The sequence below is a fragment of the Meles meles genome, chromosome X, assembly GCF_922984935.1.
Source record: "Meles meles chromosome X, mMelMel3.1 paternal haplotype, whole genome shotgun sequence".
Taxonomy (NCBI): Eukaryota; Metazoa; Chordata; class Mammalia; order Carnivora; family Mustelidae; genus Meles; species Meles meles.
The window spans coordinates 90,177,329-90,190,201 of NC_060087.1; the positions used below are offsets into that span (position 1 = coordinate 90,177,329).

The following is a 12,873-nucleotide window of genomic DNA, read 5'->3' on the forward strand; positions in this document are numbered from 1 at the left end:
TCCTGATTGTTCCTCACAACTTGATTTATGTGGTTGAAATACAGGTCTAGGAGTCAGGACGATAAAAGAGTTTGTCCCAAATCTGATGTTACATTGGCTTTATGGCCTTAGGACATCCCTATGACCTTTCTTTCATAGTTGATGCACTTGTGTAAAAGGCATAATATTGTGTGCTGGGTATTGTGAGTCTCAGCTTGGTCCTTTGAAGACGAAAGGGTTCTATAAACCCTCAGCATTACGCTTTTCAAATAAAGTACTTCATTTACCTTTTATTGGGATAATAGATTGACTGTGTGTAAGGAGGAACCCTAGTTTACTGGAAAACTTAACTTTCCATTATTAGCCCCCCTGGGAGCCAAATCTGTCACCGTACTCAGGACTCCTTTTTTGTTGTTGTTGCTCCTAAGGCCTGTACAGCTGAATGAAAACATGCATAAAACTAGGCATGCAGAGTAATGGTGATTATTTTAAGTTGAGGTTTGAATCATATCTAATGTACTCTAACCTAACAGTTCGAGTCAGACTCATTTGAAAACATAACCTCACCCATTTTTAGCTTATATGGGGGCAGTTAGTTAATTTCTACTGAAAAGCAGCATAAGTAATTTTAGGCATCCAATATAAGCATGATTAGCATCTAGCAACGTGAGTCAACAATATTTATTAAGCACCTACAATGTACAGAGTTCCCTGCTGTGTAGGCTGAGGCCCCAGTCTTGGCCTAGAATTTTGGCCCTTCTGCTTATTTGAGGCCTGCTTCCTTACTTGCAGCTCCAGGAGTAGGACAGGGAGGAGCAAGGCAGGGGGAGAGGCTAGGGACATGAAGGTGCGATTGTTTCCCTCCCTCTTTCATGACCACTAGACTTCTCATTTAGCATGTTCTACCTTGCAAGGCCACCGCTGGGAAGCACTGCCACAAATCAGAGTGACTGGATTGCTTCATGAATATATCATCTGAACAGTGCAAATTGATTTAGATGAAATTGGTTTAGTTAATCCCTCTAAGTGCAGGGCAACTTGCTCCAACTTGCAGATCCTAAAGCCAGTGGAGTCTCATAATTGCATCCAAAAATTGCTCTGGGTAGTGCGCCCGTCTGTTCCCTCCTCCCTCCTCCCATAAAACCTGCTGACGCCATGGCAGTTGAGAAGAAGACTGCAGAAGGAGTAGGTCTTTACCACTCAGCAAACCTCATTGGCTTATTGAAGAGGAGAGAATGTCCTCTTCATACTCTGTCTCTTAGCCCTCAGATTCTCTCTTTCCCATCCAGGGCACAGAGCCCTAAACAGGATGTGAGGGCAGGGCTGAGGCACAGAATGTGTCTTGAATGGCCATTTCCAGAGGCACCTGCTTGGCCTCTTGTGTGTCTGTCATCCAGTCTTTATGGATCTTGGCAACTCCCTAGCTGTTAGGCTATGTGACTCCGCTGCTAGAAGAGGCCAGGGGGTGCTCCATTTCCATTTAACGTTTGTTTGTTTGTTTTGGTCTTCTGTGCAAAGGGGAAGGCACTGTATTTGTGAAACGCCTCCTTACATCAGCTGGCGATCTTGACTTAGAGCATTGCATCGTCAAAATAGGACGTGGAACGGGTCAATCCTGGATATACGACAGTTCAAGGAGAGTTGCCCGTTGTCCAATTTTTGATGACTGCAACACTGGTACCCAGGTGGCATTACTGTAATCTCTGTACTTCAGGTCTCTCAAAAACCACTGGGTTCATCACCGCGCAGTGTAGAGCAGAGACTAGAAAAGTATTTCTCAGCTGGCATAATGGATCACGCTAACAAGTGAGAAGACCGGATGAGTGATGTTGAGACCAGAAATTCCAGCTCCTGTTATCCTCCCTGTGCAGACTGCTTGCTGGTCCCCTTTTCATTTCCCCTCTCTCCCAAGGATCGATATGTTTTTCCATTTCCATGAATGAAAACTCTGCTCAAAGTCTTCTGTCGGCCCCAGAGGTCGGTAGATTTTTACCACCGTTTCTCTTTTTATATCTTCACCTTCTCCATGACCATAGGCAGACATAATCTTTTCGATAGTCCATCTCCCAGCTCCTGTATTTCCCCTAGAAATCCTGTGAGCTGCTCAGGCTGCTAGATGGGTTACAATGTGGGTGGTGGAGGGGTTTTGAGCAATGTTCCAACACCCCGTCACTCCCTTCTTCACGCGGGGTTCACCTGAGTGCATGCTAGGGTGTTGGTTCAGTCTAAGTGGGTTAGCGAAGTATCATTAGTAAGACTTGTCCTACCTGGGTTCTTGTCTCCCCACAGAGCTCTGACTGCTTGACCTCGGGCTTTGTCTCAGCCTCTTTCCTGCAGGTCAGACTCCTCTGGTTGATGAACAGCGTCTCCAGTCTTTGGATCTTTTCTCTAACAGAGACCAAATGATCTGATAACAAACTCATTATGTAAACTCAAATCCTCCTGAAACCAAAAATCACAGGATTTATAATTCACCCGGTTAGGAGCATAACGTCTGGCCTGGGAGATGATGCTAATGTAGGATGGTGATGTGTGTGAATGTATACAGCTTAGAGATAGAAAAATGGTTTACGGTCCAGAATCCTCAATTGCTTTGTCTGTAGCCCTTTGTTTGGTGTTGCTAGGCTCCATGTGATTCCCCAGGGAGCAGAAGCTTGATTTCAAATAGGCTTCTGTTCTCTGTCCCTTGTCTCTGACCTGAACTTGGGGTGCTCTCAGCCTAACATTCAACAGTATGCCCTACATACACATATTGCCAGTTTTATTCTGTAGGAGTGGGGAGGGCTGCCCGTCCAGGTGTGTCCCTGAACATTTAAACATTTACAAACATTGCTCAGGGTAAGAGAGCTTGGGAAAAGCAGTCCTAGAACAGATGGAAAGCTGTACTGCTAGCATGAGATAGATTAAGTTGGCTCTCCATTTGTTCAATGTTGTGACTGCTGGTGTATTCTGCATGAAGATAAAGGTGTTATGAATTGTACTTAGGATTCCTGTCAGTTATCCTGGGTTACCTTGGCAAATCCTCCTCTTGGTTCCTGAGATTAGTCTTTTGCCTTTGTAGCCAACGTAGGACTTTGAGTTCTGCTATTGTTATATTCACTGTAATGTTTATGGTGACTCTATTATATAAAATGGCCAATGGTTGGCTTTAGGAGCTAATGATTGTAAAGAAAACATCATTAAATCCACATGCTATAAAATATTAAGTAGGCTTTAATGATCTTTTAGACAGAAACTGGCACTGATGCTCTCTGTCAGTTAGTCATCAGCCTCCAGTTCTCAGCTGTCCTTGTGCGTGATAAAAGCTGAAAAGAAGAGAGACAGTTCTTCCCTTTGGGGGGACTCCAGTCTAACAGGGGAGACATATGAGCATAAGAAAGACCACAGACACATGGTCCTCCAGAAAACTTGCGGGGCAGTGTGACTGTTCTCCGTCATACCAACCGCATGTTTGGGAACAAATTTCCAAATGTTTGGGAACGAATTTCCAAGCATTTGCTGCTTTCCTCAATAGCTCGCTTTGTATCTGTCTGTCTGTGAGTGAATGATGAGAATGTCTCCCTATTTGTAAAGCAAGTTAATAATTTTATTTTATCTTCATGTGCTCCTCATAAGAGCCTGTGAGCTGGGGTAGAGCCAGTGTTTCTCAATCTACAGATAAGGAGGCTGTGGCCCAGACACTTTAAATGTATACCTAGGATCACTCAGCTAATTCAGCTTAGAGTCAGGCTATAACCAGGCCCTGTTTTGAGGATCAAGTGAGATAATGGCTTTGGAACCATTTTGAAACTATCACATGGTACACAAATATAAGATGGCTATTATTAGTTATGCTTACTGACCACCTAGCCTCTTTTTTCCTGGGTTTCTGTTTTTAGTCTATGTCCTTTTAGGGTAAGAATTCTATGCATTGGTTGCCTTTTGTGATCCCAAATGATCTTTTTTCCGCCCAGCTTTAGAGGGGTCCTTTCCTACTAAGATCATTCCAGGATTTGGTTGTCTTCCTTTTCAGTTCCAAAAGATGTTCTTGTTAATTCGTACCCCCCCACCCCCGTACTCCTCTCCCCCTCTGTTGTCCTGTAGGAACACCCATTATATGTTCCTTGAGGTACAACAGGCAAAACCAGCCACTGTCCTTCAGCATCTTGGTGTAGCCACAGGAAAGTAAAGCGTTTTGTTCCTTTCACGATGATGCCCTTCACTGGTCAGCCTTTCTTGTCACACCAATAATAAGATTTGTGTTTTGAGCAGCGAGTTTTCAATAAAGCCTCCGTGTCTTTCCTATGTGGGAACAGAGAGCAAGAGCTCTATAACAATTGGATGTCAGAACTGGAAAGCATCTTAAAGAGATCGTGTGGTGATTCTAGTTCAACTTGTATGACATTTACAGTTAGGGAAACATCAGATTAAGCTGGGACTCATTCTCTCATCCCCTAAGGCAGGGAGATGGGTTTGTAGTGTTTTAAGGAAAAGCTCATGGGACATTTATGTTAATATCCTGAAGAATGTTTATTTTCCATTAATTTGTTTTTAAAACAAGTCCTGCAGCTCAACTCAATTCTCATTCTACAGCCCAGAGGTCAGGCTTGGTTTCACACTCTCGGGTTTTTCTGTGAAGAAGAAGGGGATGTGTGTTTGTGGGGTGGGCGGGGGGGGGGGGGGAACCATGGTTCCTTAGGGAGGTAGTGAGAGCCCAGGGCCATGCTCTGCAGACCTGGGAGATGAAAACTAGACCGAATCTAAACTGCTGAAATACAGGAGCATTTAATTATGTTCAAATAACATTTGAAATAATAGAATTCTGGCAAGTGCAGATCACAGCCTTTCTCGGTGATCGGAGTTGACGGCATGCTGGATTTGGAGGGCAATGCCGAAATCAATCTTTCATTTTATAGGTGTAGAATGCATTATTTTTATCTTAACCACCTGCACGGAAGCTCCTCTTTTGTATTTCCACTCACTCACTCACACAGCCTTCTGATACCTTCTTATCGTTCTGTCTTATCAACCTCTGTTTTTTAGGGGTCTCCACCTGAACGGGATGCAAAGTGAAGATAAGGCAGGCAGAAACAGTTATAAAGTCCAGCAAGGGCAAATGCATAAACATACTAAATGATAGAGAAGGGAACAAATCAGTGTCTTCGGATGTGGGCATTTGTTTTTTAACATGGCAATTGGTCTGCCCTCCCAGGCGTTTCATCAGTGCATTTTTGTGACAAACCATAGTGTTTTCTGGCAAAAGCTTCCTGATTACCTGTTATCAGGTGGCACTCTATCGGGTTCACATCGTGTCTTTATTTTTAGCACACTCTAATTCTGCAGAGATCAGTGATTCACAGACTTCTGGAAGTTGCGACACTTTGCCACTGTTTCATTTTTGTCCTACGGCTTCCCTCTGTCTTTCTTAAAAGTATTTAGTGATATAGGAGCCAGGTATTTTTTTTTAAGGAGTCTCATGGTTTTTATTTTATTTCACTTTTAGAAATTTTATTTGTTTGAGAGAGAGAGAGATATCAAGGGAAGGGGCAGAGGGAGAGGGAGAGAGAGAGAATCCCAATCAGACTCTGCACCGAGAGCAGAGCCCGACCAGGGGCTGGAGCCCAGGACCCTGAGATCATGACCCAAGCTGAAACCAAGAGTCAGATGCCCAACTGATTGAGCCACCCAGGCATGCTTTGTGGTTTTTAAATGAATACAAATTGGCAACTGAGAACTTTCTGACAACCATTGATCATTAGAGGTATTCTAGGGTGTTGCAAAACCTAGACAGGAACTCACTGACCTAGAAAAACAATAGAAAGAAGTAATCCAGTAGGGTTTAGAATGAGTACATAGTTACATAGATGGCAGTATAGTATAGTGGTGAAATGTTTACACTTCAGGGTCAGACCTGGGTTTGAGTCTTTCTTTTTTTTAATTCAGATGTAATTCATGTATCATAATATTCACTGTTTTAAAGTATACAATTTGGTGGATTTTAATATATTCACAAATCTGTGCAATAATCACACTGATTCCTGAACATTTTCTTTGTCTTCCCCCAAAGAAACTCTGTACCCATTAGCAGTCACCACCTTTCCCTCCCTCTCTCCAACCCTTGGCAACCACTAATCTACTTTCTGTTCTTACGGTTTTGCCTATTCTGAGCATTTCATATTAAAAGAATCATACAACTTTTGGCCTTCTGTGACTGGCTCCTTCCATGTTGTGGTATGGATCAGTACTTTATTAGTTTCTTTTGATGAATAATATTCCATTGGACGGATATACCATATTTGTTTATCCATTCATCAGTTGACAGACATTTGGGTTATTCCTACCATTTGGCTATTATGAATGATGCTGCTGTGAACATCTGTGTACAAGTTTTTGAGTGAGCACATCTTCAGTTCTTCTGGATCATATGCTAACTCCACATTTAACCATCCGAGGAATTGTCAAACTATTTCCTAAAGCAGATGCAACATGTTACATTTCCACCAGCAATGTCTGAGGGTTCCAGTTGTTCCAAATCCTTGTTGATATTTGCTATTTTTTAAAATTACCCTCATCCTAGTGGGTGTGAAGTAGTAATATAGCCATCCCAGTGAGTACGAAGTGGTATTTCCGTGTGGTTTTGATTTGGCTTTCCTTAATGGCTAATGATATTGTGTATCTTTTCATATGTTTACTGATCTTTCATTTGTATATCATCTTTGGAGAAATGTCTCTTCAGATCCTTTGCCCATTTTGGGGGGGTCTTTTTTACTGTGGAGTTTTAAGAGTTCTGTGTATTTCTAGATAGTGGACCCATATCACATCTGTGACTTGAAATTATTTTTCCCATTCTGTGAGTAGTCTTTTCACTTTCTTGATGTCATTTGCAGCACAGAAGTTTTAAATTTTGATAAAGTACAGTTTATCTATTTTTTTCTTTGGTTGCTTGTGCATTTAGTGTAATGTAAGAAACCCTTGCCTACAGGCACCTGGGTGGCTCAGTCGTTAAGTCTGCCTTTGGCTTGGGTCATGATCCCAGGGTCCTGGGATCAAGCCCTGCATTGGGTTTCCTGCTCAGTAGGAAGCCTGCTTTTCCCTCTCCCATTTCCTCTGCTTGTGTTCTTTTAAAAAAAGGAAAAGTGGGTCACCTGGGTGGCTCAGTGGGTTAAGCCTCTGCCTTCGGCTCAGGGTCCTGAGATCGAGCCCCACATCAGGCTCTCTGCTCAGCGGGGAGCCTGCTTCCTCCTCTCTCTCTGCCTGCCTCTCTGCCTACTTGTGATCTCTGTCTGTCAGATAAATAAATTAAAAAAAAAAGGAAAAGAAACCCTTGTCTAATCTAAGTTCACAAAGATTTACACCTATATTCCCTTCCAAGATTTTGTAGTTTTTGCACTTTCACTTAAGTTGTTAATTTATTTTGAGACAATTTTTTGTATATGGTGTGAGGAGGGGGGGTCTAACTTCATCACCTTTTTCTTTCTTCTTATTTTTTTTTACATGTAGATATGCAGTTGTAATACCATTTGTTGAAAAGATTGCTCTTTCCTCACTGAGTGGACTTGGAATCCTTGTCAAAACTTACTTGCCCATAAACATATGTGTATATCAGTTTATTTCTGGACTCTCAGTCTTATTCTGGATTTGAATCTTAGCTCTGCTACTTGCAAATAAATCTGATCTGGGACAAGTTATTATTATTTGGGGGGGGTAATTATACTACCTACCTATTAGAGGGTCGTTGTGAAAATGAAATGAGATAATGCCCATAAAGAGTGTTATTTAGTACCTGGCACAGAGTACATGTCAGATAAATTTGAAGGGGGAAAGGTGCTTCAATAATCAGGGAAGTAGTGTAAAAGGGAAATAGTTGAAAGGATGTTGAAATATTAGGAGTGGCCAGAACAAAGTGGCCTCATAAATGAGAGATGAGATGAACAGATGTTTGAAGAAGTTGAAAAAAAATATTCAGTTCCCCAGTCTCGGCTACCACCATTGCTAGATGATGATGAAACAGAACAGAATAGAAATAGTATAGAAAAGTTACTTACCATGAGCAACAGATTGTAACCATCTTATATTATTCTTTATAGAGCTGAAATCAGTTAAGGTGGATTATTTCAGAGCACTGGTGTTTGACTTTTTTCTGTCAAGGACTCTTCTGAGAACATTTTGAATGCTGTGGACAACCTTCTTCCCATTAGAATGCATATATGATAAACACACGACATTCTTCAGACAGTTCTAGGAGGTTCAGAAATCCCTGGTTAAAAGTCCTATCTTGACCTTATTCGAGGCAATGCTGACCCATAGCATACTTTGCCAAGCTTAATTTCATAGCGAGGTTCAAGTGTCCCACTTACTGCAGAACAGTATTTACGGTTTCAGGGGAAACTCGGAGAGCTTTTCCTCTTGTACAGAAGAATTTGTATGGCTCCCTCCTAAGATTTAGAAGAGTACCACAAATGCTCTAATTGTTTTTCTATAGGTTTCAGCACGTAGAGGTCTTTCAGCAATGCTCCTGACCATCTGTCATTTTGGAGGGAGGCCTTCCTCAGCTCTCCCAGGTAGCTCCCAACACAGACACTGAAGAATGCAGACTTCTTGTTCTGGAAGAGAGAGTAAATAAATGCAGTGTGAGGTGGAGTTGGGCCTAGAAGAAAAAGATAGGATTCTGGAAGGGACTCGGAATGAGAGGAGGTTTCTGAGAAACCCAGGAGGACACAGAGAGACAAAAATAGAAGCGGAGACATGCTGTTTAGAAACCCACTTGCAAATAGTCAAGATGAACTTCAGTGAAGGAGGTGAGATGGTTGAAAGAAAGGTGTAGGGGAAAGAGCACAGGCGCTGGCATCAGACCGACCCAGTGTGCTGGGTATGTATGTTCCTGGTTGATTTATTTAGCAATCCTGAGCCCCTGTTTCCTAACTGTAATTGGGTATGGTAGTTCCTTCCTCACAGTCTTCCTGACAGAATTTATTGAAGTGATGTGTGTAAAGGGCTTAACAGTATTCAGAATACCGGAGGTACTCAATAAACGCTAGGTCCCTTCTTCCGACTTCTACTTTAAGGGATCCTTCATTTAATAATTACTGAATACCTATGTATGTCTGAGGCACCATGCTCAGAATAAAAATGTGAAATAGTTGATGCCCTCAAGGAGCAGGGAGAGTTAGCTGGAGACACAGATCTGTAAAGGAAATAAAACAGAATGTTCTGGAAGCCATCAGTGGCTGTGGCGATAAACATGTCAATGCGCGAACTCCTAGGTTTGTAGGCATGGGTGGTGATATTCACCTGATAGGGAAGACTGGAAGAAGAGCAGGTGTTTGGGGGTTTTGTGGTGGGGATTGGGGGGGTGGGTGGAGGGGTGGCGTAAATAACAAGTCCATTTATGGACATGCTGAATTTGAGCAGCGGAGCTGTCAAAGGGTATATTCCTGCCTGGAGCAAAAGTTGGAATCCATCATCTCCAGAGTCTCTTCCAATTTTAGGATTCTGTGATATAGTCTATGGCCATACCACCCTGAACGCGCCGGATCTCGTCTGATCTCGGAAGCTAAGCAGGGTCGGGCCTGGTTAGTACTTGGATGGGAGGATTCTGTGATATATGCACATTGTAATTGTTTTACCTTTTCCTCTCTATAGGTGAGTGCTGATAGAGACTATAAGCCACATACGGCCAGCCAACAATTTAGAAGCACTTGTAAATCATAAACCAAGACTGACCACGCATCTCATGTTTGAACGAAAGTGGTCATACAAATGTCTGAACTTACCAAACCGAGAGTGGCTGTTTTACAAAAAAGACTCTTTACTTTTATAGCCTGCTTTCCTATAGATTTCCATTAGATAGCCAGTTAGTTTAGTGCACGCTTAAAGGTTTGATTTAGAAACAGCTTTTAAAGATGCATCTGTTATACTTAGTGGCAGAATCGAAATTTTAGGCCTTGGTGAGGGTCTCCAATGATAGTGAGCTGATGAACAAAAGTTACTCAAAAGCCAAAGATGGCTTTTTCTCTTTTCTATAAATAGGATTAACATTTTCTGTCGATAAGACATATTTTTCCTCAGTTAGGTCTAGCTTAGAACATTCCTGTGTGTTGATTTTAATTAACAGAGGACCCCTGGCAGTATCTATTATGTTCAGCTCAGGAATGTCTGCGGAAGAAGAGAGAGATTGACCAAGAGATTAGTTTCATGTTAATCGGGTGACTTCTTTTACTCTCTGATGGCACCTACCGAAATGAAAGTTACCAGATCTGAAAATTTCTGGCTTCTCACCTTGCTAATTTGTATCTGGGTGTTGGTTTGCATCTTGTTACGTTTTAGGATGTCTGAAAAGACACATGGGGAGGTGTGCTTTGTAGCAGGCCTGTGGCCGCTCAGTGGGTGTGTACTAATAAAACCCAGCGGAAACCACAAGATAATGCATCTTCATTATTGATCCACAGCTACTGATGAGTAAGTTGCAAAGTCACAGTCCCTTCTCATTGAGCTTGACGAGGTGCAAAGCTTGCTTGACATAAAATACAGAATGGTACTGGAAAATGGGGATGGAGAATTTCACAGGGCCTCAGGCTCATCATAGTCCAGGACCAGAGATACCAGTGGATGATATGTGAGGGATGGCCTGGTGTGGGTATTGTGAGCTGGAAAGTAGTCTTAAGCAGTCAACCAGGATTCAGAGGTGGCCACGCAGTTCTATTTATTAGCACAGGAGCCTAAACTCGGGCATTTGTCGAAAGCAAGGCTTGAAGCAGGGGGCAAAAGGGTTTTTGATTAATTTCCAGCTGGCTTTCCTCTTGCTCCAGCGTCGCTCGGGGAATCCAGTGTGCCGAGTCTCCGCTGGTGAGCGTGGAACCAACGCTCTAACCATGTTTCCTTTGGAGACGCTTAGTGACTCCTGCTTTGTATTCCTTGCAGGTGAAAGCCCAGCCTCTGTGGTTCTTAATGCCCCAGCAGGATTATTTTCACTAAAGATGGAAACACTGGAGTCCGAATTGACCTGTCCAATCTGCCTGGAGTTGTTCGAGGACCCCCTGCTGCTCCCCTGTGCCCACAGCCTCTGCTTCAGCTGTGCCCACCGCATCCTGGTCTCAAGCTGCAGCTCTGGTGAATCCATTGAACCCATTACCGCTTTCCAGTGTCCTACGTGCAGGTATGTTATCTCGCTGAACCACCGAGGCCTGGACGGCCTCAAGAGGAATGTGACTTTGCAGAACATCATCGATCGCTTCCAGAAGGCTTCCGTCAGTGGGCCCAATTCCCCAAGTGAGAGCCGCCGGGAGAGGACTTATAGGCCCAGCACGGCCATGTCTAGTGAGCGAATTGCTTGCCAGTTCTGCGAGCAGGACCCGCCAAGGGATGCAGTGAAAACATGCATCACCTGTGAGGTCTCCTACTGTGACCGTTGCCTGCGGGCCACACACCCCAACAAGAAACCTTTCACCAGCCACCGCCTGGTGGAACCAGTGCCCGACACGCATCTCCGAGGGATCACCTGCCTGGACCATGAGAATGAGAAAGTGAACATGTATTGTGTGTCTGATGACCAATTGATTTGTGCCTTATGCAAACTGGTGGGACGTCACCGAGACCATCAGGTCGCGTCCCTGAATGACCGATTTGAGAAACTCAAGGTAAGGGATCTGGGAAATATCCCTTACACAGCTTGGTCTCTTTTTTATACATAGCCGTACAGTTAGCAAGTTCCCTAACAAAGCTAGGGCCACCTTGCCTAGGTGACAAGTCCATTAACTCCCAAGGTGCTCTCGTGAGGATAGCCTACCTACTTGCAAGCTCTCACTGGAACCTGTTTCGTCAGTTGCTTAAACCTGCTTTCATTCCTTCACCTCTGGCCAGTTCTGGTCTGGATGAGTAAAGCCCTTGGCCCCGCTCACCACTCCAGTAGCCCATCCAAGGAAACGAGTCCCTCTCTCCTCTGTCAGTGACATATCGCACACTACATATCTTTGTCATGATCTTTCCACCTCTTCTTTTAAGTATGTGAGTACCTGTGTAGGTGTACTATAATTAGCATATGTGCTGATATGCACGGCTATGGGGAGAGCAGTGGGAAAGCTGGGCGTGTCTCTGTGGAGGTGTCTGAGTGTTTCTCTACGTAGGCAGGAGATTTGTGTGGAGGACAGTAGTGTCTGTGTTAGCCCGCTTGGTATGCTAAAGAAACAAAGGCCTGGCATTGGCTGCCTGCTACTAATTGCTCTCAAGCCCTTAACGTGGGGCTCATTCTAAGCCTGCCTTAAAAAACAAAACAAAACAAACAAACAAACAAAAAACCCAGAGCAGAACAGCAGACCAAAAATTTAAAAAAGGAATTTTAGTTTACCAGAAGTCAGGAGGGATAATCCAATGTCTGAACTAAAACTTTAAACTGAAGGCAATAAATCTTGAATCCAGTATCTGATTTTGTGCCTGTGCTCGTTTTTGTGGGTTGCAGACTGAAGCCCTTGGTTGCAGGCCCTGCCTTGGAAATTCCCAGTCTTTCATTTGTGTTCTGTGGACAGAGTTTTCCGAAGTTGTCATGCCACATAGTATTTATGCACAAGACTAAGTGCCTATTTTATAAAACCCTATTGCCTCACGTTGATGTTAACAAATGTCAGCTCTGGCAAATTGTTTTCTTCCCGTTGCTTGCCCGCTGTGTGGCTTAACTGCTCTTAAGAAGGGATCTATTTAGGAGAAATTCCAGGAAAAATAAAATGTTTAAATGACTAACAAGATGGTCACCCCCAAACAGGGACTGGATATAGAAGCCAAGCCGGAAGGAAGACCCAGATAGGATGGAAGGAGGGCAAGAAGGAAGCGGGGATTTTCCTTTTGCCATGCCCTGAACAAGTCCTGGTAACTTACCTAAAAGTTTCATGGGGTTGGCGATGGTAGCAATACTCTGAATAAGAT

The 12,873-nt window shown here is 43.5% G+C and overlaps 1 protein-coding gene across 4 annotated transcripts in view; it reads left to right on the forward strand.

The window, feature by feature from the left end:
- Positions 1-12,873, forward strand: part of MID2 (midline 2) — a 98,263-nt gene that overhangs the window by 2,314 nt on the left and 83,076 nt on the right. For all 4 annotated transcript variants that reach the window (XM_045996084.1, XM_045996081.1, XM_045996080.1 and 1 more), the window contains exon 2: positions 10,879-11,594. In XM_045996084.1, coding sequence (XP_045852040.1) covers positions 10,935-11,594 — 660 coding nt within the window. In that variant the 5' untranslated portion in view covers positions 10,879-10,934. The remainder of the gene's footprint in view (positions 1-10,878; positions 11,595-12,873) is intronic.